General features: G+C 45.1%; 1 protein-coding gene across 1 annotated transcript; it reads right to left on the reverse strand.

Annotated features, from left to right (window-relative positions):
- Positions 1-21393: 21393 nt before the first annotated feature.
- On the reverse strand, positions 21394-25084 carry RASSF10 (Ras association domain family member 10). Its single transcript, XM_054828851.1, has one exon. The coding sequence runs from the start codon at positions 24591-24593 to the stop codon at positions 23247-23249; it is 1347 nt and encodes a 448-aa protein (XP_054684826.1). The 5' UTR covers positions 24594-25084; the 3' UTR covers positions 21394-23246.
- Positions 25085-26851: the final 1767 nt, after the last annotated feature.

Raw genomic sequence — 26851 nt, forward strand, 5'->3', positions numbered from 1 at the left:
AAAGGTATTCAGGCGAGTTGCGGACAGTCACCAAACAGAGGAACAATGAAATATCTGTTCCCTGGGTGGGAGCAAAGGGATTCATCCTCTTTCTTTTGTCAGCTGGTGGAACACGCTAAGCTCTCGCAATTCAGATTTTCTGTTTTCTCCTTTGTTACTAATCTTTTAAGTATAGCAAGAAAGAATCTTGCTGGAGAGTTCATCTACTGACAGTGTCATTCTAAGACTGACTAATAAATCTTTTGAGCCAGTTAACATATTTATCCATGAGCATTAAAAAAAAAAGTACTAAAAAGCATTTAAAATAAACTACCCCTCTAATTTCCAGTATAAATAAAATCACCCTTCTAGTTTCCAGAATACAAATCCTTAAAAGGAAAGGCACTGAAGCTAGTGCAAGAAATTTGGTTATATTGAGAATGAAATTTATCTTATTCAAAATGTGATTTTTTTTTTTTTTTTTTTTTAGAAGGGGGTATCGCTTTATATTCTTATGGGCCTGAACCTGTGCTCGGTAAAAACAATGATATTTTTACTATTGACTTCAATGGGAACAGATTAGTACCAGTAAAAATTAGAGCAGTTATGTAGATTTCATGGCGTTACTAAACTAAAAGTTCAGTGAATGAAATATATTTCTGAAGTTTTCAAAAGCTTAAAATTAAAAATTAATATCTCAAAATATGTATACTTCATTATGGTTGTTAAGCAGAGCTAAAGGATAAACACTGAATCCATTAGTGGTGCTTAATTCTTCACCAGATTTTTTCAAAACAAATTGGAGAAAAGAAATGCAATATATCCAAATGAAAGCTTTTCTGTTTTAAGCGGAACACTTTCTTGTCCTGAGCAGTTTGTGGCTTCCTCATTCCAGCCATATCACTTAAATAGATTATGGCTAATGTAACACTGAATTTACACTAATTAGCTGTCTTAATTTTACATTCAGCAAAGCTTATTGGCACAGAGAATAATCAGCCTGTGCAATTCAATGCCCTCAGAGGTGCTCTCAGCAACCTCTAAGTAACCTGAGAGATGCTTTTCTTTTCCCCCTACAGGACCTATATAAGACTTAATGCAATTAACTCTATGGGCTCGGGGCCCTCAGAGGAGCGGAGCTCCAAGGCTTCTTTAGCATGTGGGCAAACCTCTTCTGGCACCTCTGCTCAGAGCCAGAGTGTGGTTCAGAGGTGGGGTTCAGAGGCATTTTGGGGCTCTTGTGTCTTTCAATCTATCAGTCTTACAAATCTTACCTGTTTTCATGCTCTGACAGCTTAGTTTTAATGCATTTTATCTTCAGAAAACCTCTGTGAGCTAGTGAGGTGCTGTTTCCTTTCCAGTCAGGGGAACTGAGGTAGAAAGAAAGGGCCGATGAGGTGAGTTACAGACTCCCAAGGGCAGCTCCTCGTGTGGAGTGGAGTGGCGTGCGTGAGGGGACTTGGAGCTCAGTGAAAGAAGCCACCCCCCATCCATCAGTCAGTGTGCGCAGCCCTTGAAAGAGCCATTAGGAAGCACTGTGCAAGGGGTGTGTGTAAAACCACACCTCAGGGCGTGTGAGTGGGAGAGGAGGAGTAGTCCCAGCTTTGAAGTCTCATCCAGAAAGCAGGTTACCCAGGTTTAGGTCCCTCCTTTGCCTGAGGGGATCCAAACCCACTGCTCCCACCTCCTTTTGGAGCTCCTTAATCTCTGTGCTATGGGCCTCTCTTGGGTGGCAGTTACCTCCACCATTCCTGCTGAAGCTGTGCCCACCCAAGGTCCTCACGAAAGCATCCTGACCTTTCCCTTCTCCCATACCTTCAGAGAGTACCAGAAGCTGCCTGTGTACCTGTTCCTTGTTGTAGGCTGACTGTCTCCCACTGGAATGGAGGTGGTGGTTAAGGTTGGCCTGAGTGAGCAGGGTGCCAGCCTTTGGTTAAAAGCTTCTGTGAGGACGTGTCATGGCAGCTAGGCACTTTGGAAAAAAATCTGTTTACTAGCAGCACAACATTGGAGGAGGTCTTTCAAGCATCTTTTTTGCACTGAAATGTGAAACAAATGGAATCCGCACATACCCCCCCACCCCCCCCCCCAAACTTCCAAAAGATTAAACATTTGTTGAGAAGCACCTATGCAAGCCTTTTGACTTTTGCCATATTAATACACATATAGATGTGGCTTTGATTACTGTGTGTTCCTCACTTTTCAAGTGGAACCCTGCAATCTAAGGCTAATTAATGCCAGCATGAGAAAGAAAAGGCATCTAGGACTTTGTTGTTCTGATCACAAAGTTAATGTAGGTCTTAATACTCAATGCTTTGGATGGGACACTAGATGAAAATTGATGCCATTACAGTTTGCTACACCACGACATTTAATATTTATATGTAATGTTACAGCTGTTCTGGCTAGTATTATGCACTTAAGCTTTTCATCTGGAGATCTAAGAGTGCTATACAAACAGTAATTTATTTGAACTTTCCTATGTCCTGAGAAATTTCAAATTGCAGCTTTTTAAGAAATAAAAGCAAAAAAGTATGTTTTATCTAGCAAGTAGTTTGGACATCTAACTTTAATGATACCCTAGCAAAGTTCTATTTTATTTTTTTATTGAAAGAAATATACAAATGAAATTCATAGTTAAGGAAAAGGCTTTTCTTTGTTCGTGACCATCCTCTTAAAACCAGAAGTTAGCAGTTAATTGTGGAATAGTCTGTCTGATTTGTATTGGCAAGAGCCACATATTTTTCATACAAGTTGCATCTAATTCACTACTGGGCCTATGAACACGTATCACAGCCTTTCCCCCAGGGTGGTGGGGGTGCAGAGTAACACAATAAATTGCTTAATAAAAGGAGTTGTTACGCCTTCTTGACCTCTTCTTGCTGTTACTTCTCTCAACTCCTAGGAACCATTGTATGAAGCTCAGTGATGTTTTGCATAGTCCTATGAGCACTGCCTGTTTTCATGACTAGAGCTCATGCGTGTATAGCATGGGTGCAAATGTTCAAAATGAAAGTATGTTTTGATCATAAGATCAAAGCGCGTCTGGTGTAGAGCAACTAAAGTAGCTGGTATGCAAACTTACTGTCACATACATCTCGCCTGATGGCCAAAGACTGATCCCCTTCGTATGGTCAGGGAGGGCAAAGGCAGGGCTTGTTTTTGTAGAAAACTGTATGGAAGGGAGAGGCTTCTCCTTCTTACTTCTTCCTTAGTGCTGAGTTTATTGCTACTCTCAAGTGTGAAAAGAGGGATGTAAAGATTTCTTGAAATTAATTGCTAAAAAGATAGTAGGCTAGACTACCGTGAAAAGACTGTAACCCACACAGTTGGCTTGCACATCCACCTCTTTTTTTGACTCTCTGCTTTTCATGGGTTGCAAAATAGTGCGCCCCAAAGATACTAATTCAAGCTGTGTTAAGTGAAGGAAGGAAGTGAGTTCTAGAGTCCAGGATAGATCCAGCCACTTTTGTTTAAGCTACATAAATATTTAATTTTAAGCTACTGTGTTTGAAATCAAACCAAGTTAGAATTATAGATTGGTTTTATGGACCATAAATTCTACCTCAGATATATCTTAGAGATTGATTGGGAGTAGTGCCAGTGACAGCGCTTTGCTACCGAGTTCTTTTTTTAGGTGAATCCTCATGATTGTTTCAAGAGCTGCTGTCTCTGTATGATGTGTTATAGTAAGCCACCGCTGTTCATTGTATGAAAGAAAGATTCATAACTTTACAGTGCAGGAGGAAAAAAAAAAATCATTTTTGGCTGATACCGTAATCTGAACATCTGGAATCATTAGAATCAATAATACTCCTAAGCCTTGCTTTTCCCAAGGTGCTGTCTTTGAGAAATGCTCACTAAGACATAATATATCATTCTCGTCGTTTCCTGTGGTTTCTTTCTCAACCCTTGCATGAATGAAGTTGTGAGACTAAGCTGCAGACAGCACTACTCCAGGTCTGTAGCTCAGTTAAGTGCCTGGTAAATCACTCAGTTATGTGGTTCTGTCCTGGTTTAACAGCAACAAAGTGGAGCTAAAAAGCATCTGAATAATTAACATACTTCTATAAATGCGGAATCTCCTAGGGAGAGTCTCTATTCAGAAGAAGAAATATTGGGCCCAGTTATTACTATGGGGCTTGCACTGCTGTTCCAAGGCTTTGAATTCCTGAAGAAACATGGTATTTTGGTTGGAGGAGTTCCTCTTCCTACTGCTCGCTTCCCCCAGGAGCTGGCCACCTGTATCCTTCCCCGCTGCTCCCAGTCCTCCAAGGTCACTGGCACCCAGTGGAGTTTGAGAAAGAGGTGTACTGAGTGGTGCCTTGTACTAAGGTTTGAAAAAGCAGAGGGGACAAAGGGAGAAAGTGAATATAAGTAGCAGGGAGAAAGAATGCAGATGAATGCATTGTGTAGAGAAGATGCAGCCACGTGAAGACAGCAGATGTTATCACTGCTGGCAAGGATACTGGATGAGCGGATTGAGTTGTTAAGTATAGATTATATCTTGTAGCAATTCTCACGACTCCTAAAACACGTCAAAATTGCCTGCAACACAGTGGATGATTTATATAAAAGATTAATATATTTGGTTTGCCTAATAAGGGCCCTTGCCAAGACACTGCAGCTCCTCTATGTCTTGCTTTGGCTTCACTACTGAAACAAGACGAGGAGGAGGGTAACTGTCATTGTAACACTCACGATGAAACGGTTGGCCTGTTGGGATGCTTCATGCTGCGAGGGGGGGCAAAGTCCTTGGGCAAGCTGTGTTGGATGCTAGCTAGCAGCAGCTCTATTTTGTCAGAAAAGGCAGGACTTTTTTCCAGCACTGGAACAATTGGCTGATGAGGTACCTAATAAGGAAGAAACAATTTGAAACACATTAAAACTGCTGCTGCAAATCCCACTCGGTAGCGTTCCTTTTCCACATTTCATTCCTTGGATGCTGTCGTGCGGTTGCATAGGAAGAGAGCAGTAAGTGCCGCAGTCAGCTATTGGTTACTTCTTGCATTGTTGCTATTCAAACCCATTTCTTCCCTCATGGCTTTTCTTCAGAGCAACAGGGCTTCTGCTTGCTTCCCAGAAAAAAGTTATTTCTCCACTCAACCTCAGTTCTCCCCTCAGCCAGAGGGAACGAAACACAGTCTGGATTCGGGCATGTCTGCAGTAGAGTTTCGCCTTGAGTTAATTGTTTGCTGTTTAGAAAGGCTAGTCTGGACACTCCCCTGAATGTTTGTTTTCAGGCTATAAATGTTTGCAGGTCATGCTGAAGATGAGGATGTATGAATTTTCTCTATATACAAAATTAACTAGATTTTTCTATATGAATGTGTGGTGATACGATCTTGCCTCTTTTAATTTACTGACATAAACTTTTGGCAGTTTTTTCTTCTGTGAAATATTTACTGGACTAAGGGCGGGGGGTGTTGGGGGTGTTTAAAAATTCTAGCAATCAGTTTTGGCTAGAAGTCCACCCAACAGTAATGACTAAGGTTCTTCTCTTCCCTTTGCCAAATAATGGGGGGGGGGAAGGAGATTTATATTAGTGCCTTACATTTCTGTGTAAGTGGATTTCTTCCCTCTAGATTGCTTTACCAGCGTAAGATTAATGTTAAGGCTTCCTGTAAACATCTGTTTTCATGCAATTTTGCTCCATAAACATTTCAAAACTATCAATGTAACGCATCTTAAGGATCTGCGTGTGCATCTCTCCTTCCTGCTTTTATGAAGTGTAATGAAGTCAGGACAAGAATGATGACAGAGGAAAAAATGACACACTATATGGCATGATTGTCCAAAATCAGGTTTCTGTTCAAGTTCACTCGAGTGGATGCATCTTCTCACAGTCATGAACAGTAAACCCCTTGAAGTCAATGGATTTATGGATTCTAGCTCTTTCACTGGGTAGGCTTATAGCAGAAAATAATAAATACATGATAATTATTCACTCATTTGGCCAGTATTTGAAGTATGAACCTACAACAATATGAGTTTGGTCTAGCTTGTATTACAGTTACTGATAACCATACCTGATTAGTTTATGGCAGCAGGAGAAGGCTGGGCTGGACAGCAGAACAAAGACCTGTATTAGCCTGGTGAATTGGTGTTCTTGGGCCCACTAGCAGTGGGTCTGTGAGTTAGTGTCAGGAGTGTATGAACTCAGGTGGTAGCCCTTGCACGCTCTGCCCCTCTACCTGTCAGCGAAGTGGGGCTGTTGTGGGGATCTGTTGGTAATCTCACCTGTTCACGGTGCCAAAGCAATTCTGTTATCAGCATTGATGTTCTGTAATGTTAATTACAGTAGGTTAAAACCCTTGCAGTCCTGAATGTAAGAGTGCAGTGCTGAGGTTTTTTCCTTTGATCAAAGGCATTGATAAGTTTCTAAAGCTAGGGAGCCAGGGATTGAGCGTTCACATGCAGTGTTGTTTCTTCCAGCTACCTTTGAATATATCTCATATTCTTTAGCATCCTGGTGGAGCTGTAGAGCTAAGCTTATGTCTTTAGTAGTGGCAGCTCTTGACTTGGGTTTCATTCTGTGAAAGTAAATTGGGTGTGGGAGCACTTCTTGGAAAGAAGTGAGGAGCTGAGACAACTGGGGTTTTTTTCTGTTCTACAAATTTGACATTGTCTGAGTGTCGTGGTTTTACCCCAGCCGGCAGCTAAGCACCACGCAGCCGCTCACTCACTCCCCCCATCGGGATGGGGGAGAGAACTGGAAAAGTTAAAGTGAGAAAACTCGTGGGTTGAGATAAAGACATTTTAATAGGTAAAGCAAAAGCCGTGCGCGCAAGCAAAGCAAAGCAAGGAATTCATTCACCACTTCCCATGGGCAGGCAGGTGTTCAGCCATCTCCAGGAAAGCAGGGCTCTGTCACGCGTAACGGTTACTTGGGAAGACAAACGCCATCGCTCCAAACGCCGCCGCCGCCGCCCTTCTCTTCCCCCAAGCTCCTTATAAACTGAGCATGACGTCATATGGTATGGAATATCCCTTTGGTCAGTTTGGGTCACCTGTCCTGTCTGTGTCTCCTCCCAACTTCTTGTGCACCCCCAGCCATCCCGCTGGCAGGGCAGTGCAAGAAGCAGAAAAGGCCTTGGCCCCGTGTAAACACTGCTCAACAATAAGTCCATAGAACAAAAACATCTCCATATTATCAACACTGTCTCCAGCACAAATCCAAAACATATCCTCACACTAGCTACTATGAAGAAAATCAACCCTCTCAGCTGAAACCAGGACATTATCCACCCCTTATTCCATACTATTTATATCATGGTCAGGTCCCACACAATTCAATACATCCTCATTAAGCACCACCACCCTTCTCATCCCTTGATATAAATCATTCCCTTAGTCTGTGGACCACCCTTTTAAAATGTCCATAAATGTCCACAAAACGTCCATTGGGTCGACCTGGTCCACAACCTTGGGCTCCATCCACCATGGTGGTCACTCAGAATAGGAGAGGTGGTTGACGTGTGGAGTTACTGGGCACCAAAACCAGCTCAGGTCAGGTCCACTGCTGCACTTGTGCTGCTTCTTGTAAGGCTTGTTCTCCATTGGTTCAGGTGATTTCTGCTACAGTAATTCCTGTAACATGCAACTCAAATCATGGGTTACAACAATTTAAAGGTATTTCCATTACAATCTCCACCCCTGGTCCCTTCGAGTCAGACCATCAAGTTTACCATTGCAATGAACACCTCCCCTTGCCCCTGCTCCGGCTTGAACTTATCCACAGACTGCAGTCCCTTAAGAATGTACCTGCTCCAAGTGGAGCCTTATCCATGAGCCACAGTCTCTCCAGGGGTACACCTGCTGTGGCATAAACTTATCCACAGCCACAGTCACTTCGAGGTGCACCTGTTCCAGCATGGCCTTCTCCATGGGCCACAATGCCTTCATAGAAATACTTGCTCCAGCGTGGCCTTGTCCACAGTCACAGTCACTTTAGTCCTCTTAGAAATAAACCTGCCCTGTCATGGGCTTGTCCATAGCCACACACTTTGAAATGTTCCAGCATGACCCCATGCACAGCCACTGATGCTTCAAGGTGTACTTGCTGCAACATGGACTTATCCTTGCCACAGATGCTTCGAGGTGTACCTTCTCCAACATGGGCTTATCCTTGGCTCACAATCCTTCCAGAGGTATACCTGCTGCGGCACAGATGCAACCACGGCCTCAGACACTTCGAGATATACCTGCTGCGGCACAGACGCAAACGTGGCCCCAGACACTTCGAGATATACCTGCTGCGGCACAGACGCAACCACGGCCCCAGACACTTCGAGATATACCTGCTGCGGCACAGACGCAACCACGGCCCCAGACACTTCGAGATATACCTGCTGCGGCACAGACGCAACCATGGCCCCAGACACTTCGAGATATACCTGCTGCGGCACAGATGCAACCACAGCCACAGACGCTTTGGGGTGTCCTGCTCCGACGTGGACTCATCCACAGGTCACAGTCCCTTCGACTTGAGTGCACACAGGAGCTCCAGCCTGTCCAGGACAGCAGCACAGAAACAGCAGCGGTGCCCTGGCCATCTGCCAGGCCAGGCACATCGCCACTGCTGTTATCAAAACGTTCCCAGGCACAGCACAGTAAGATGATAAGCAGTACAGCAGTACAGCGAGCAGCGAAAGCAAAAAGCAGCCACTAACGAGCACTAGCCTCTAATATACCGTAAGGCAAGCAAGCCCCATGGCAAGCACAGGAGCCTGCCAATTAATAGCTAATAACAACTATAAATTCAATCTAGCACATTCCAATCAAATCTGTCATTATCTCGAACCCTTCGAGCCCCACGTTGGGCGCCAAAAAGGACTGTCGTGGTTTTACCCCAGCCGGCAGCTAAGCACCACGCAGCCGCTCACTCACTCCCCCCATCGGGATGGGGGAGAGAACTGGAAAAGTTAAAGTGAGAAAACTCGTGGGTTGAGATAAAGACATTTTAATAGGTAAAGCAAAAGCCGTGCACGCAAGCAAAGCAAAGCAAAGCAAGGAATTCATTCACCACTTCCCATGGGCAGGCAGGTGTTCAGCCATCTCCAGGAAAGCAGGGCTCTGTCACGCGTAACGGTTACTTGGGAAGACAAACGCCATCGCTCCAAACGCCGCCGCCGCCGCCCTTCTCTTCCCCCAAGCTCCTTATAAACTGAGCATGACGTCATATGGTATGGAATATCCCTTTGGTCAGTTTGGGTCACCTGTCCTGTCTGTGTCTCCTCCCAACTTCTTGTGCACCCCCAGCCATCCCGCTGGCAGGGCAGTGCAAGAAGCAGAAAAGGCCTTGGCCCCGTGTAAACACTGCTCAACAATAAGTCCATAGAACAAAAACATCTCCATATTATCAACACTGTCTCCAGCACAAATCCAAAACATATCCTCACACTAGCTACTATGAAGAAAATCAACCCTCTCAGCTAAAACCAGGACACTGAGTATCAGCTAAGTCAGGCAGCTGGATTTGTGGAAACCTAGGCTCTCACAATACATCTTTGTGATTATCTTGCTGAGTTACTCTGTGGACCTGGTCAGATCTGACACTGAGATGTGTATGCTCAGCAAGGAGAATACTACAATGTTACGAATGTGAGCTTTTAAAAAACAGTTCAGTAGGACAGTGCTGACTTAATTCACTTCCTACCCATATATTACTATGACCTAGAAAAGCTGGCCTTAGGAAAGATCCTAAATATTTCCATGTTTGTCCTCAGTCTGTATTTTAATAAGTCCTGGACACAATTGTTCAGAATTACGAGAAAGTCACCAGTGGTAACTCAGACAGGCTTCAATGTATGAAATTGCAAAAATTCTCTATGCAAAAGTTTTCTCCTGGTCTAAAACAATATGCTTCCCTTCTTAGTTTACAACTTTAACTATCAAAGGCATAACATTTGAATTATGTAGCAGGGCTACAATTTTGAGAGAGTGATTTTTGAACTGTTTTCACATGTGATTTTTCAAAAGCAACAAGCTTTCAGAGGACGGGTCTCACTGGAAATCAAAGACACTTAAACCTGCACCTCTTCGAAAGCAGGACTGGGGTTCCTACGTCAAGAGGTGGCTTTCTGTGTCTTATCCACACCCTCTCTCCCCTCAGCAAATCTCACAAAGGAAGCCCCTGCAGGCATACTCTGGGGTGGAGATGATGTTTGATTTGAAGTCAATGACTGTCAGTCCTGCCAGACTGGTTGGCTTGTGCTAATCCTTTTTCAGAAACGGGGCCAAGCTTAGGCATGATACTCCAAATGGCGTGATGTTTGCTTAGCATCAAGAAAGATGTTTGAATGCAGTCACTTAGGGACTACTGTTCTATTATTTTTTGAAATGAGTAATTGCTTCAGAGTGGGGGGTACAGAGGATAATGCTATTTGCTGAAAAGAAAATGAGGCATGGGTGTGCCCAAGTGACAAGTGAGCAGCAGACTTCTCAAATAGCATTGGAGAATGTCTTGTTGTAGTCTTATATTTGTTTATGGATAGACTGCACTCAGATGTGAAGATATGATACTCATGAATGTCATGGAAATTTTAACGTTTGTACCTTGGGCTGGAATTTGACCCTTATTACTCCTAGTGAAACATGCAATAGATTGTTCAGCTGCATTTCATACCCTTAAGGATAAAAAAAAAAAAACCAACCCAAAAATACATTTTTGGCCAATGTTAATGTACTAAAAGTTCTTTACATTTGAATGTTGAATGCAGTTGGATCTTTAGCTTTTGCGCTTGTACATGTTTAGGCTCGATTTGCCAGTGAATATAATAATAGATTATTTAATTAAGAGTCATTTAAACTCAAGACTGATTACACACTGCTTACAAACATTCCACACTGAAATTAACTTAATTTTTCTCCTTAGTAATTTGAATTTGTACTTGTCCTTCATTGACATACTTTTTATCTACTGATGTCTAAATTATATTCATACTTTAAATATGGGATCAGGAGAAAAATTAAATCAACTTTAGTCATCCTGTATTTAAATGAGTAGCTTATGAACATGAGTTCTGAATTTTTGGAAACAGTACGCTATTGGAAGAATTTGTTGGGAATTGTGAGGTACTTTTGAAGCCTCTTCAATTTGAAGTGTACGTTAACATGCAAACAATTTCTCTACTTCTAGAGAAGTCTTGACTACCTGTCAACTTTAAAGCAAAGGATAAAACTAAGGCCTTTTTTTCACTACGTGATCTCATTTTCTCATGACTGAGCAGGATTTTACTTATTTTGTTCAATAATTGGCTACATGATTAATATATCTAGTTATATTAATGATCATGTTCAGTTAATCGACAAATACATTTATTGTATTTGCAGTTAATTTTTAAGAAAGGTTTTGCAAGACTCTAATCTGTTTTAGCTAGTGTCTCTGACTGCCATAACAGGAGAGACAATCCAAACCACTAAGCAGTAGGAAAAGGGCACATGCATGTCATATGCTAAATATATAGAAAGCTATATAAAATGGTGAAAGCAAGTTCCAATTGCACCATTTTCCTATGACTTTGCGTATCCATTATTTGCGTTTTTTCAACTAGTAAGTAACTGTTCAGGGCCTGCTCTTATTAAAGCTCATAATTCAATATCTAAAATACTTGCAGACTTAGACACTAGGTTTGTACTTTCCGTTCTTGTGTTTTATGTTATTGTGTTCATTAGCGATTTGAATAGAAATGGAAATTTCTCAGGTCAATTGAATACTGTGTATCATGGCTACCTTCCCACGCACAAGCTTTTGGTGAGGGACCAAACTGTTTGGAACTTGTAGAGCACTAATCACCGTGGGTTCCTACACAACAGAACCAGCCATAGTGTTCAGTTGTATTATATAGTAACTAGGGCTTTCATCTAGACAGATCAAAAGATACATGATAAAATGTCTGGAGTTATTCCTTTTGAGCCCTAGCGAAAGATGCAATCTTTCTTAGTATTAAATATTTGTGTAATAAAGCCTCTTGTGGCAATACAGATCTCCATAGCAGTGCCCTTCGGTAATGTAAAAATACTCTGTTTATGTTTTTTTAAGTAAAGCTGAGAAACTCAGGACTGAGCTCAGTTGTGGTGGGTTGACCCTGGCTGAAGGCCAGGTGCCCACCAGAGCCGCTCTCTCACTCCCCTCATTCACTAAACAGGGGAGAAAAGGCATAACGAAATGCATGTAGGTCGAGATAAGGACAGGGAGAGATCACTCACTAATTATTGTCACGAGCAAAATAGACCAAACTTAGAGAGGGAATTCATCTAATTTATTACTAGGCAAAACAGAGTAGAGGAATGAGAAAATAAAATCAACTCTTAAAACACTTCCCCCCACCCCTCCCATCTTCCCAGGCTCAACTTCACTCCCAGCTTCAACCTTCCCCCCCTCAGCGGCACAGGGAGACGGGGAGTGGGGGTTGCGGTCAGTTCATCTCACGGTGTTTCTGCCACTTCTTCATCCTCAGGGGGAGGACTCCTCTCATCGTTCCCCTGCTCCAGCATGGAGTCCCTCCCATGGAGTGCAGACCTTCAGAAGCAGACTGCTCCAGCGTGAGTCCCCCATGGGGTCACAAGTTCTGCCAGCAAACCTGCCCTGGCGTGGGCTCCCCTCTGCACGGGTCCACCGGTCCGGCCAGGAACTTGCTCCAGCGTGGGCTTCCCACGGGCCACAGCCTCCTTCAGGTGCCTCCACTTGCTCCGGCGTGGGGTCCTCCACGGGCTGCAGGTGGAATCTCCACACCCCCTCATCCTTCCTCCATGGGCTGCAGGGGGACAGCCTGCTTCACCATGGCCTTCACCACGGGCTGCAGGGGGATCTCTGCTCCGGCGCCTGGAGCTCCTCCTCCCCCTCCATCTGCACTGACCTTGGTGTCTGCAGAGTTTCTTACATCTTCTCACTCCTCTCTGCGGCTGCAAAAGCTCTCTCTCTTTACGTGTTTTTCTTCTTCTTCTTAAATATGTTATCACAGAGGCGCTGATTGGCTTGGCCTTGGCCAGCGGCGGGCCCGTCTTAGAGCCGGCTGGCATTGGCTCTATCAGACACAGGGGGAGCTTCTAGCAGCTTCTCACAGAAGCCACCCCTGTAGCCCCCCCGCTACCAAAACCTTGCCACGCAAACCCAACGCATCAGTTCAAAGGGCTGTACTGGCAATAGTCTGTCAGAAGAAAATAGTCTCCTCTTATGTGCCACAGCCACTGGTACTGATTCTGATACTCCTCTTTGCCTGAAATTGCCAGGTGTGGATGATGGAAAAGGAGAAACTTTCACGTTGGCAGCCACGTCCCAGGCAGAACAATAGCTAGAGAGCTCATCTGAGAGGAAGCCAGGCAGGCTTGGGGGTGTGATACCTGCCCACTGGGTGAGCCACCTTTGGCAGAGTCAGTCTTCACAAAGAGTTTTGCGAATTAAAATACAACAGCCTTGCCTGAACTTTCCCAACCAACCATGTTCTCCACTGTACACCATGTGAAAATTAATTTGCTTTTCACTGAGGCATGTTTTAGTGCACTGATTTGGCCATTTTGATGGACAATGTGAGTATCCCAATTTCTGATGTCCTGTGATAGGTATCTCGAGCGTTAGGCCAAACTTCTATTTGTGTTTCCAGGCAGCTACTGAACATTTGTTGGTGTCACTTGAACTAATGACAAAGTTTGGGCTTCCATGATCAACAAATCTGAGATAGCTCTCCAGGCTCATGATTTTCAGTAGTGTATAACATACGTATGTAACAGTACATAGAGAAAAAGACGAATGATAGAGCTGAGGCCCTAGGTGAAACACAAGCATTTCTTTTTCCTAAGAGTCTCAAAACTATAATTTGTTAAGTATATATTGCTAACAATATTGAAAAAATTTAGTTGGAAAATATACTCATGGACAGATCTTTACAGTATGTGTGGTTCTCCTTGTTGCGGAAAGACATGCAGATGTCCAGGAGATGGAGAATGAAATGCGTTTATAGAAATAGCAGCTATTTATGCCACTAACATGTAAATGAACCAAAAATCTTCATCAAACCGTAAATTCTCAGAGTACAAAATTATAGGCTTGAGACTATTGAGAAACGTGGTTATGAAATGTAGTAGTAGTACAATGCTCTCTTAATACTCTTTGACCTCCTGTATTTCTTCAATAGCTTGCGTAAGTCTCCACAAGTTACCTGGTATATGGCTCCCATGGCAGTAAGGGGTGGAGATGAATTTCTCTCTCGTCTTTTGTCTGTAGCACATCACAGGCTGGAAGTGTGGGTCTAGCAGAGAGGAAAACAGATTGGGAATCGGGAAAATTGGCTTCTGTTCCCATCTTTGTTACTAACCTGCCGTGCACCCAGCTCAAGTCACTGCAGCTCTGATGTCTGTTGTATCAACGGACGTCCAGCTCATCTGTCTGTCCTGTGATCTCATCAGAGCAATGGCTGCCTTGGCCTGCGTCTTTTAAAAATACATAGAGTAATAACTTTGTATCTCATGTGGACTTATTGCTATACAAATGCTAATAAGAATGATATTATTTAGCTCTAGCTGCAAACGTACAAATTAATCACTGGGTTAACTGGGTAAATCTTCAGGGTTTCTAACCTGCCTCCTTTTACAAGTAGATTCCAATATCCTGGGCAAAAGAGTGGAGCTTGTGTCCTTTTGCATAAGCTGGTTGTCCCATTACCCATCTTAGAACTAGGAAAACGTCTGTTCTTCAGTTTTATACGTAAAAGAAATCCCAGAATACTGGTGTGAATGCAACTCAGCTGGAACAACTGTGACTTTGCAGAGTTGAAAGTGTGTGACAGGCCACTTCTGAACAGGCGGGTATCTCTCACCCTTGTTGTTTGCAAAGATGAAGCCCAATTGCTAATGACTGGAGGAAAAGAAAAAGGCTTGGAAATTCTGTGGGGAAAAATATTGGAGGGAGGGGGCAATGAGAGAGAAGTTAATGAAATATATATTCTATAAAGGTAAACTATTCCTTTAGGCATACTAACACCATAGGAGTTGATAATTATGGAGGTAGTTATGAAGGTGAAATGCAGAAAGGAGTGTAAGTGCAGGTCCAATTAATATTGTCAAAACATGGTAATTGTGTTCATTAAGTAGATTAAGTGATCTACATGTGAATCACTTCAGTGAGACATGATGAGAGACTTTAAACAACTGAAATTTAAATCTGGCTCAGTTGGCTTGTTTTACACAAACTAGTTTGCAAAACATACTTAGAAATGCCATTGCACATGCTTTGCAAGCTGGCTTGTGTAAACTGGAGTAATAGGTCTGGATTTGCTTTACCTTAAGCTTGGCTATTAAATTAAGCTAAATACCCTGTTTCCTTTGTGCCACTGTTTTTGGCAAGTCATGTTGGTAAACACTTAGAGCAACACGACAACATCCTGGATCATAAAACAGCATCTGAGGCTTAATGTTCTAGGAAAGGAGTGTATTGGGGAGAAACTCTGATGATATAAACTATGTGTCATCTAGGGAAACATTCCTCCATATTTACTAAGTATGAGTTAAAAGTGAAGGAAAAAAACAACTTGAGGGTGACATTTCATCCTCAAATCCTCAGCATGCTCGCCTATTGCAAATTCTGCAGTTGCTGGCCTTTATAGCTGAGTTAACAAAACCTGAGGAAAATCACAAGGTTTTCAGCAATCTCTCTTTCCTCCTGTTCACCTGGGTACAGTGTTGCTACACTGGGAAGATACTGGGACATGGACTCCTGCCCCTCCCAGGTGCTGTTTTAGATGGTTGTAGTGAAACAGCTTGAAGCACGAGATGCGCCGCAGTGGTTATCTCGGAGACTGAGTTTTCTCCCTGGTTACAATGCAGGGGTTGATTCATGCTGCCTGCTGCTTTCCTATTGTCCAGGATTCTTGCTGGTTTTTGTCCTTTTTTGTTCATTCTGTTCAGCTACCTCCTCTCCAGTTTGCGTTTGGGCTCAGTTCCGTTCTCTTCTGACACAGTTTCATTCTCCACCCTCTTGTCCCTGTCCATCCCCGATTCATTTAGGTAGTGCAGAGGCAGGAAAGTTTTACTTCCACGCCAGAAGAGAAAGCAGCAAGGTCCGTCTCGTTACTACTCTGACCAGTTTACAAATCCCTCTAAGCTGGAATGCTGTTCTCTTACCTAACCGTACATCTGAGCATGGGATACTGTTTTTAAAAATCCACACCCTGAAGTCAGTAAATACATAAAAATTAATTCAAAATAATCAGATCCTTCTATTTTCCATTGGAATCACCTGCTGAAGATCATTAGTTACCCCTGTCAGGGCTAAGAGTAATTAATTTACAATATAAACCTGCCTCTTTGTGTATTAGCCTAGGAAAGACATTTCTAAGCAGCTCACTTCTGTGGATGGTGCACAGCTGTACGTACCATTCTCCGTGTGTCAGACACAGGACGTATGGAGCTGTGTGTGCTATGTCTTCCTTTGAAGAGTGGCAAAATTTGAATGCCTGACCCTCTGTTATCTGGTCAGAGTAATATTTTTTGAGACCAAGCAGGGAAAGTAGGTGATGTGGGAAATGTGCAGGGACAGGATTATAAAAAAGATGACAATTCTGGCTTTAAGCTTTTAACCTACTGGTGATTCATGAGTCATCTTGTCACTCTGAAAAGGAAACCTGTAGTAGAATTATGGAGAGACCTTACTGTGGGAAAGCAAAGACCAACTATGACAGAAAGGGAAACATTAAAAAGCTACAAGTTTGCAGTTGAAAGCAAATCATTTGCTTCTATGCTAGCGGTAGCAAGAACAAGCACCAATGTTTTCAAAAGGTGATCCGTCTCTCCTCATTTCCAAAGACTTTTTCCGTCTGTTCTTAAGTTATGCATATCAAGTGGAGATTCAGTGGAAGGCAGGCAAAAAAAATTATTAGGCTACACTGATAATTAAATGCATAAACTAATAGCCTGATTACAAAATGTAATGTAAAAAAATACTGTAAGAGATTAAAAAAATACACTGTAAGAGATTAAAACAAGGGGATTACATTAAATTGAAACAGGGATTAAATATTTTTCCTAAAGGCTTTTAACACATTTTCCAAAGACCTGCTTATGAGCACAATCTGACTGATGAAAAGTATTTCTTTTAGAGATAATAGACTAAATAATCACACAATTAAGCCATGTGGAGTGCTAGTAAGCTGATGATAGTATGTTTCAGATATGAAAGAGCTCTTTCTATGAGTCACAGATATTTTTTTTGTTTGGTTTGGTTTGGTTTTTTTTCCCCTGGTAAACTCTATAAAATTCCAGGACTGACTTAGCAGGATTGTGTCCTGAGGTCACTCTGCAGTGGTTTCACTGAGCTATTAAATGGGAAAGAAGATCTGAAACCATTTAGAAAAGGGAAGCACGTGCACTTCAACGTTAGGGGAACTGAGGCACAGAGTGAAATTGTTTAACATTTTCATTATAACAGTACTTAGAAGGCCTCAAGTAGATTAGACCTTCTTCTGCCAGATGGTGTACGATCACACAGTAAATACCTTCATCAAAAGCTTATGCTCCAAGGGAAATAAGATACCACTCATTACTCCAGTAATTCTTCAAACTGGGGATACAAACTGTATCTCTCTACCCCAGTGCTCCACAGTAACATTCCCCCCAGAATATCAGCTGAGATGTGCTCCCTCCTCATGTGAGAAGTACTTGCCTCAAATTAGGAGAAGGTAACTTGGAAACATGTTTAAAGGGGGAAAAAAGAGGGGGGGAAAGGAGTTGAGCAACAGTGGCATAATAGAGCTGGTGAGAGTATGTCCTTAATCTATACGATATGTTATTACATAAAGAACTACAAAAATACTGCTGAGATTGCAACATACTATGCAAATAATGAGGTTTTGCTAACACATAGAAAGAAACTTTCTTCAGGTTTCTAACCAAGTAGGATCCTAATACCGAATCCATGGAGTCCCACCAATTTGAACAAGACTATTGATGAAATTCAGAGCAGATGCTGATGAGTAGGGGAGGAGCAGGTTGGCGGGAAGGAGGAAAAAAGTTCTTGGGAGGGAAACTATTTTTTCATGGGACATCCATGGCTTTCTGGAACACTTTCCAAACTTGAGGGAAGGGGATTTTAATAAAAATTCCCAAATAAAGCTTAAAGTGTAAACAAATTGACATGTATGTAGTGTATAAAGCCTGCAGAAGTTATATTTTAAGGGTATATTCTAATGCCCTAGTAGAGTTAGTACTGTGTGCTCCAAGAAACCAATGGCCAACTCAGTAGTGTTATTCAGCATGTGAAAGGGTGTGACAATCCACCCTGCATGGAAGGTTCTGCTCTGATGCATTTATACAAGCAATCTATTAAATTATGCAGGCAGTATTTTTTAAAATACTATTTGACAATTCTGCTTGGAGATATTTGGCTAATTTGCCTATAGAGCCCAATTTTGCTTTGAGCTTATTAAATTTTCCCTTTCTGTTAAGCTTCCAAGTTCATTTAGCAATGTGAGTTTGTATAAAAGAAGTAACATCCGTGTAGACTCCCTGCACTTTGCGATGCTCATTTCTTTAAACTTTGTATGCCAGCTCAGGAGCAATAATATCAAGTGACTTCAAAGGACAACTGCTTCCAACAATCCGCAATGGCTTGTATTTCAACTCGGTAACCAGCATAGCTCACCAGACCTGTTATTTTATTTCAAGGCTTGTGCTGCTCTTTTCATGTGTTGAGCTACAGTCCCAGCTCAGTGCAAATGAAAGGGGGGCTGGGAAAGCCCAAAGTAGTGTAGAATTTGGGAAGGGGGGAGGCCTGTGTGCATGTCTCTCCAGACACACAGACTATTTTTAAAGTTAACCTTGAAAATATGTTTCATGCAAGCAGCCAATAATGAAGCTTGATGACATGTTTTCCTTCTCTCACACCCACTTATTTGCTTCCCTTCTTCAACTGTATCTTGTCTGAAACCAAGACTGTAGGTTCTTTGGAAAAGGATCTGTCACTGTAAATCAACCAGGCTCTGATTTGGCTGGCTACATGCTGCTTTAGAATAAATGGCAATAATTAATAGGTCATTCATTTTGCATGCCAGTGGTGTTCATTACAGTAAAAGTATTTGCCTCCCCTCCCCATTTAAGGCACCGAATGATATCCCTACAAAGTGCTTATTCAAACTGGCAGATCTCTTACACCTGTTAAGGACTAGAAATATATTGAATTTGACACACAGTCTTCATTCTGATAATATGGCTTGATAGTGGGTTTCTGAAACAAGGTCAAGGCTAAAAGCTGGACTACTTGACTCATTTTGGGTTTAATATAGGTAACTGATGTCAATGAAGTTTCAGCTCGTCTTAGTCTTCCACTGGAAACATTCTCTTTAGACTGTGAGTGGGGGGATATTTACAGTCTGAACTAAGCTTTTGTCAGCATGCAAGTCAGCATAAGACAGTGCCCATTGCTGAAAGAATCATTTCCACCTTTCCAAGTGCCTTCAGTTTCTCATTTTCATCACCATACCTTGTCATTGGCAGAAGCGTTTGTGTAACTGTACGTTGACCCACATCAGGGACTCGCTTAAATTAAAGCTCATTAATTTTTTTCTGATCTAGTACACTATCTGGTCCCACAAACTCTTGTATAGGCACAAAAGAAAGTGCCATGTAGGGTCAGAAAAAATGTGGCTGAGGGCAGTGATCAGAGAGGACTTGTGTAGTAGTGCCTGATAATGCTTGTTTAAAGGGTGCCTGAAACTAAGCCTTGATTCTACTCTGATTATGTGTCCTGGACAAAACTCCCTTTGATTTCTGCGGGTACGATGTCTGAGAGGGGCCTGGTGGCCTCGGTCCTTGACAGTTGCTTTGAGAAGCGTATAGGGTGTTGAATAAATAGAACAATGTGGTACTATACAGCGATTTATCTTAAATTGTTCATAGTGCTATTAGTTTTTCATTTAATTTGTGGCTATCTGTATCTGCTTGTCTGGTCTTAGGATGAGAAAAAGATTGGCTTGGACTTGATTCTGGAAGATAGAAGAGAATGCTATAAAGAAAATAAAAATAACGCAGGTGTTGGATGGAGCTTTCTCCTCTCTCTTGGTGGTGCCAGAAGGTAGTCTTCTGTCATGATGTTGGTTTGTTTTTTTCTGCTATTCTCTCTCCCATTCTCTCAGAACTGGAAAGGAGATAAAAATCCTGCCCTTCTACCTGTGATTCTGAATCAGCTCTCCTAACCCCTTGGCTATGTGCCTGGCAAAACTCCAGAGCCAAATTCCCTGTCAAAGCCAAGCACTCTGTGGCTTGTCTCTATTATCTAAGTGAGGATATGTAAGTCCAGAAGAGGATGGGAAGGGAGAAGTACCTGGTCCAATGCAAACAGTGATTTCCTCTTGTAGGCTATTGTTTTAATAATGGTTTGAGAGATATAGGGATTTGTGAAGATGTTTGAATTCAGTCTGTGTGTAGGAACAAAACTGAGCCCACTGCCATTGTGTTTGTAACTGCTTAACTATTAAATGAGTATAGCCAATTTCACCTGCACAATACAGGAGCACATTAAAGTATGTGCTTGTAGGAAGTCACTGCAGCTCCCACCAAAATCTTGAGACTACAGTGCCACCTGCAGTGTTCTCACCCTTGTCCTCATGGGGCAGGGGCCAGCAGCTCAGCAGGGTCACCATCTACTGCATCACTATCTGGGGTACTGACAGGCCAAGAGCAAGCGTTGCATGGTGCCCCTGAGCAACCTAGAACAAAAGTAGTTTTGTCCTAGTTCTAAGGTTTTTCCCAGCTGAGAATGAGTAGATAGACTTTGCTTTATAACTTTGAATTTCCTGGCTTTCTTCACCTTATGTTTCACAAAATGCCTGACGCCTCTATCAATAGCATAATGATGTACAGCCTGTTGCAGCTTATTTCTATAATGTGCTTGCTTTTTATTTGCTTGGTGTGGCTAATGGGAGAACTTACGTAAAGCAATTTCAGGTTTATTGCTTACATCAGTCACCAGAGAAGCTATCAACAGATACTTGCATCACCCACCCATTACATCCGCACTGGTTAATATAATGCAGTGCAACAATGTGACTCTCCCACTCCCCAACTTATTCTTCAGCTCTACTTCCACGTAAGTATTTTTAATAGCAGACTGGGGTGAAATTCCTCACTCTGGACACATGCCACCACTTCTAAATGCCGCTACGCTACCCCTGCAGTGACTGATCTGAGGAACCACACTCTGTTACTGGTACCTGAGGGAGCCCCTTGTGCCATCAGAAAGCAAGGGGACAGTGCTGGCATGAGACAGACCAGAGAGGTCTGACTTGGTCTATCTTTCTACTCACTTCGCCAGAGAGTAAATGACACCACAAGATAACACAACAAAATCCCAGACCTGATATATATATATTTATATTTTTTTTAAATCACACTCAATTTGGAACACTGATTTAGTCTTAAGGGTTTTATTAGCTCTAAAAATAGGTTCTTAAATATTTTCCAATGTTGACTAAAATATGAAAAACAATTATATAATCAGTGTTTAAAATAAACCACAGTTTGTTATAACTGAGACCCATTCAGTGGAGTAACATTTATCAAGAATGATAGCATATAGGGAATTGTACAGCCTCAACAAATCCACAGACAGTATTTCTCCGACTGCTTTCAAACTGACCGGTTACAGAGTCCATTGTTCTGTTGTCCAACAGAATTCTGACCAGCAAGAACGCTGTGAAAGAGTGGAACCCGGTCTTTGGGTGAGGAAGCTGTGAGGTTTTTATCAAAAGTAAAGAACTGGTCTATTGGTGCACCCCTTTTTATACTTTCTTATTGTTAAATGAAAACTTTCATAAATAGCCTTACATAAATAATAATCTCAAAAGTTTTAAAAAGTTCACACTTATTCAGACCTGACTAAACATTCTCTGGTCTCTCACTGCTTAAACTGTTTCTGCAATTATTCTGGAATATAGGAATTCTTAATGTCTCTTATTGTAAGAGCAGATCATATATTTTCAGTAAGTGTTAAACTACAGAGGAAGATTTGGCAGTTAAGTGAAATGCATGTTACAGCTGATGCTGTATTTTTTTTATTGGAATAACTGAAAAGATTAAGCTGTAGTGCAGGTAGGGCTTGAGTCATGCTTTTATCCTTGTATCTCTTGGCCTCATACGAACTATATTATTAAAAACAGTAGCTCAAGCTGATTCTGTACTTTGTTCATCTACAATCCAGCTCAGCCAAATATCAGCTAGCCTACTGAAAAAATGTAGTTGAAGGCCGTGTACATACAGGCACTGCTAATTACTTTCAATGACTGTCAAATGAACATTGATACTATTAGATTTCTTAGTACACCTTTGAACAAAGCACTCTTATCTATGCATAAGAAAAAGCACTACGCAGAGCAGAGTTAATACGTTAGTCTGTATTTTGGTTTAGTTTGTTGGTTTTTGGAGGGGTTTTTGGTTTGTGGTTGGTTTGTGGTTTTTTTTTTTTTTAAAGAGGTGATTTATCACCCCTTTTTGTTGCCAAAAGGAACTGCAGTACTTTCCAAAAGCTTGCGCCCTGGGAGGTCCCAGTGTCAGCTTCAGTAGTATTGACACCTCTTCTCCTCCGCAGTTTTTAAATGAGCAGCAGCTTTAGTCTCAGTGACTTTTTGCCTGTAGAGGAGCCGGGTGTATTTGTAAATGACAGCCAGTATAACCCACCCTCTGACTTGCAATGCTGAGAAACTGTGAGGGAGATAACTGATTTACCCTATGGAGAGCACGTCCTGGCATTTTACTCGCAAAGAGATTATCTGAAGTAGCCTATGCTACAGTGGGGACAGTGTGGGGAACCATAGGATTAAAAGGCCCAGCGAGAAACCCTTCGGAGGGAAGCAGGCGGCAGGATTTAAGGAGCGAGCAATCCCAGACGTGAATGAAACACAAACACGCTGCGGGTCTCTCTTCCTTAGATAAAAGTACCGGCGAGCCAGCCTAAACGCTACCCGCGGATGACTAGTTAGAACAAGTTTAAACTCAAGAGCTAAAATTAAAATGTTTCCTCTGTGTGACTGCTTCCTGCACCGGGAGTTTTCTGGCCTCCCCCCACCTGCCCGCAGTCCTACACCCCCCCCTCTGCCCCGGCAGCCTCGCTCCACCCGCCCCGTCCCCGCCGAGCCCCGCACCGACGGCGAGCTTGTGCCGCGCTGCCCGGGCGGCCGACGGGGCACCGGGCAGAGCCTCTACCGTGCCCGGTTCCGCTGCGAGCCGGGCCGGAGCCCGCCCTCTATTCCTGGCGCTGCGGGGCCCGGCTGGGCGGCGGGCGGCTAGACGAGGGACTCGCAGACGGGCACCGAGTCCGAGTCCTGGCTGTGCATGGAGCTCAGCCCCGTGTCCGAGTCCTCGTCGTTCTCGGCGCGGTCCTTGCGCAGCGCCCGCGCCTGCTCCACCCAGCCGGCCGCGCCGCCGCCCCCCGCCGCCGGCCGCCCCCCGCCCGCTGCCCCGCGCGGCTCCGCCGGCGCCTCCGCCACGTCGAGGGTGCCCAGCGTCTCCAGCAGGCGCTGCAGCTCCCGCTCCTTGTCCTCCCACGCCCGCTGCGTGTAGTCCAGGTCGGTTTTGACGGCCTCCAGGTCCGTGCTCAGCTTGAGGCCGATGTAGAGGCTGGTGCTCAGCTGGGTCTTCACCCGCTCGTGCTCCAGGTGCAGCTCGCCCTCGCCGCCGCCGCTCAGCTCCGTAGTGTCGCAGTCCGTCTCGGCCAGGCCGGGCCCCGCCGCCAGCTCCAGCTCCTCCCGTCGCCGCTTCATCCAGCGCTCGTTGAGCTCCTCCTGGATCTCGGCGGCCAGGTGCTCCAGCAGCTCCTCCTGCTGCGCCCGCTGCTCCTGCAGCTGCAGCACCTCCTCGCACTTCCTGGCGTAGTCCTCCTCGGGGCGGCCGGCGGCGGGCTGGGGCTCCCGGCCCGGCTCCGGCTCCCCGCCGCCGGCCCCCACCAGGTAGGTGTCCTGCACGTAGTTGACGCCGTGCCGCTTCATGCGGTCCAGGTGGATCTTGGCCTCGTACCTGTCGATCTCCCGGTCCAGCTCGCGGAGGCGCTGGATCTGCTGCCGGATGGTGTGGTCCTGCGAGAGCACCAGGTGCACCAACGTCTCCATCCTCTCCGCCGACGAGACCTCCCGGGCCAGCGGCTGCTGCCGCTTCTTGTTGATCTTGGCCAGCTTGCGGAAGGCTTTCCTCACCACCCGCCGCTGCCGCTCCTGCGTGAGCGCCAGGCTGGCGCGGGCCGCCCCCAGGCCGTGGCCGGGGCGCTCCTTGCTGAGCACCACCCGCGCCTCAGCGCTGCGCGGCCCCGCGTTGGGCAGCGAGGCCTCGCTGCGCACCAGCACGAAGCGCACGTTCTCCTGCTCGTCCCCCCACGCCACCCAGAGCCGCAGGATCTTCGTCTTGTTGGGCAGGATCCGCTCGAAGCCGCGCCACTTCTCCACGATGCAGTAGGAGTGCGGCGGCCCCGACAGCATCCCGCCGCCGGGCTCGGGCAGCGCCGGCCGCTGCCGCCGGTGGTGGCTGTCCTCCAGCAACACCCGCACCACGTCCGAGCAGGTGGTCCGCCGGGAGAGCCCGGAGATCAGCTTCTCCTCCTGGCAGATCCACACCGAGATCTTCCGCTCCTCGGGCTCCATCGGGGGCGGCTGCGGGCGGGCGGCCGGGGCCGCCGGCTCAGGGCTGGCCGGGCAGCCGCTCCATGGGGAGCGCTCAGGGGAGGTGCGGCGCCGCCCGCCCGCCCGCCTTCAGCATGGCCGGGATGCCTCCCCGCCCGCGGCACCCCGCCCGTGCGCTCCGCCGGCCGCTCCACCCCTTCCTGCCCGGTGCGGCGCGGCGGTCCGCCGGGAGGGGCCCGGCCCGGTGCGGCGCGGAGCCCGGCGCGGCTCCCGTCCGCCGCCCCGCGCTCTGCCGGGTCCCGCCGCCGCTGCCGCCGGGTTTTCCTCTCCCACCACGTGGGCGCCCCCCGCGGCTCACGCCCCGGCGGTGGCCGCCGGCCCGCGGGCAGCGCCGCCCCGGCACTCTGCGCCGAAATCCGCCGGCGCGGAAACTTCAAGGCGGGTCGCCGTCGTCTCTGTATCTTCCTCTCTGCCCTGCCTCTGCCGCGAACGAGCGGCGTCGAGGGATCTTCCAAACTGCCGAGGGACAGGAGCGAATCCTGGAGCTTCAAAGTGAAAGCCAGAACTAGTGAGGAATTTCCAGTTTTAGTAAATCATCCGCCTGTAATTAGGAAATTCATGTTTGTAAAGCACTTCGCAGATGAAATATGCAAAGGATGGGAATGTCTAAGTGTTATTAAAATACTAGCTGAGCCAGATTTTAATGGGAGCTTGCTGCGTACTTTGATGGGAACAGGATCGGTCTCCGAGTGCGGATTAAAATGAGGAGATGTAAAAAATGGTAATAAAACGCAGGGTTGTGGCACTGATTTTCGTGTTGCGATTGCATTGTGGGCATTCACGGACCTATGCTTTTCTGCATGGCTAGAAAGTATTAAATGGGTAAAGGGGGTCAGCTCTCTAAAACCTGAAGGCTGATCCGTACCTTCTGGGGGATTTTTAGAGCCAATAAAATTAGCACACCATGTGGCGAGGATTTTTGCGTGAATATGGTTCGTGTCCCAGTCAGTGTAACAGAACAGAGTTACGGTATTGTAGCCTAACTACTGTAGTTCTGCTGTTTGAAACAGTAGAGTTGAAGCACACAGAATAGTTAACGATTCTGCAGCCTAGTGTCCTCCTTTCCCTTAAAGTACACAGGCTCAGTGTGGGCAGCTGCTGCGCTAGCTTTTCCTGTATTTACCTGGAAGGAATAGTCCTGGGGAAGACGGCCTGCCTTCTGCTCTGGCTGCGTAAGGCGGCTAATTATGATGGTGGTTTCTGCCGTGCAGCCTCCTGTCCCGTGAGGAAGTGGGCTGAGGGACCACTGAATGCGAGCGTTCCTGGAGCTGAAGATCACGCGGATCACGTGCCTGCTGCTAACGTCCTTTTCCTGTATTATTGCAGGTTAAATGATTCCAAACTGAGGTGGCCACTGCATGTTGCAATAAGGACACGCAAGATAGGGGTGCTGGTAATAGGCTGAACTTCCTTCCTGACCCCAGCCGCCTTAGGTTAAAGTTGTCTACTCCTGTCCAACGGTAAAGTCCATCACTGCCAGTTTCAGGAGGAAGTCATTTTGCTCTCATAGCGTGTCAAAAGTGCTAGATCGCTATGCTTTCTTCGTGTAGAGGGAAGCGTTTGCTGATGGAAGATCATTCCTGAGGTACGCGATCTTTTTGTCCAATGCGTGGATTATGCCTAAAAGCATCATTCGCTCCAGGGCAGAGGAAGGTGGACCCGGGAATGGTGGTCCTATAAGAGAACACAATGGTCTTGGCAAAGGGGGTCCTAAGGACTCGGGGACAAACCTGACAGCACACACTGCCCCAGAATGATAGGGCATTGAATGGGAATGGGATGTACGATTCAACTTTGCCTTTGAAAGGCCCCAGATAAAAAAACTCAAGGAGAGTAGGAAAACTCTTGCTGTTATCAGGCTGGCAGAAACTTGGGAATTCCTTGTTGTCTTTTGCAGAATCAGGTGCAGCAAAAGGCAAAATGAAGCAGTGAGAAATTGTCTGACTCCTTTACGGGTGGTTCTTTGTCTTTCTCATTTAGTTTTGATCTCATTTTACATGTATTTCCTATGGGAATGTCTGTACCTACTTTGTTCTTGCAAAGAACAATACAGGAAGAGCAGGGTGTGATGTGAAGAGACATCTTATGCTCCCCACAGGTCAAGCTGCTCCAACTTGTCTGGCAGCCTGTATCTATCCAGCATCCAAGCCTGGCTTTGTGCAATGAAATTGGAAGGTGATCATTCCATCTTCCCTTGACCACATCTCTGTGTATGGAAA

This window comes from Grus americana, chromosome 5 (assembly GCF_028858705.1).
Source record: "Grus americana isolate bGruAme1 chromosome 5, bGruAme1.mat, whole genome shotgun sequence".
NCBI classification, from domain to species: Eukaryota; Metazoa; Chordata; class Aves; order Gruiformes; family Gruidae; genus Grus; species Grus americana.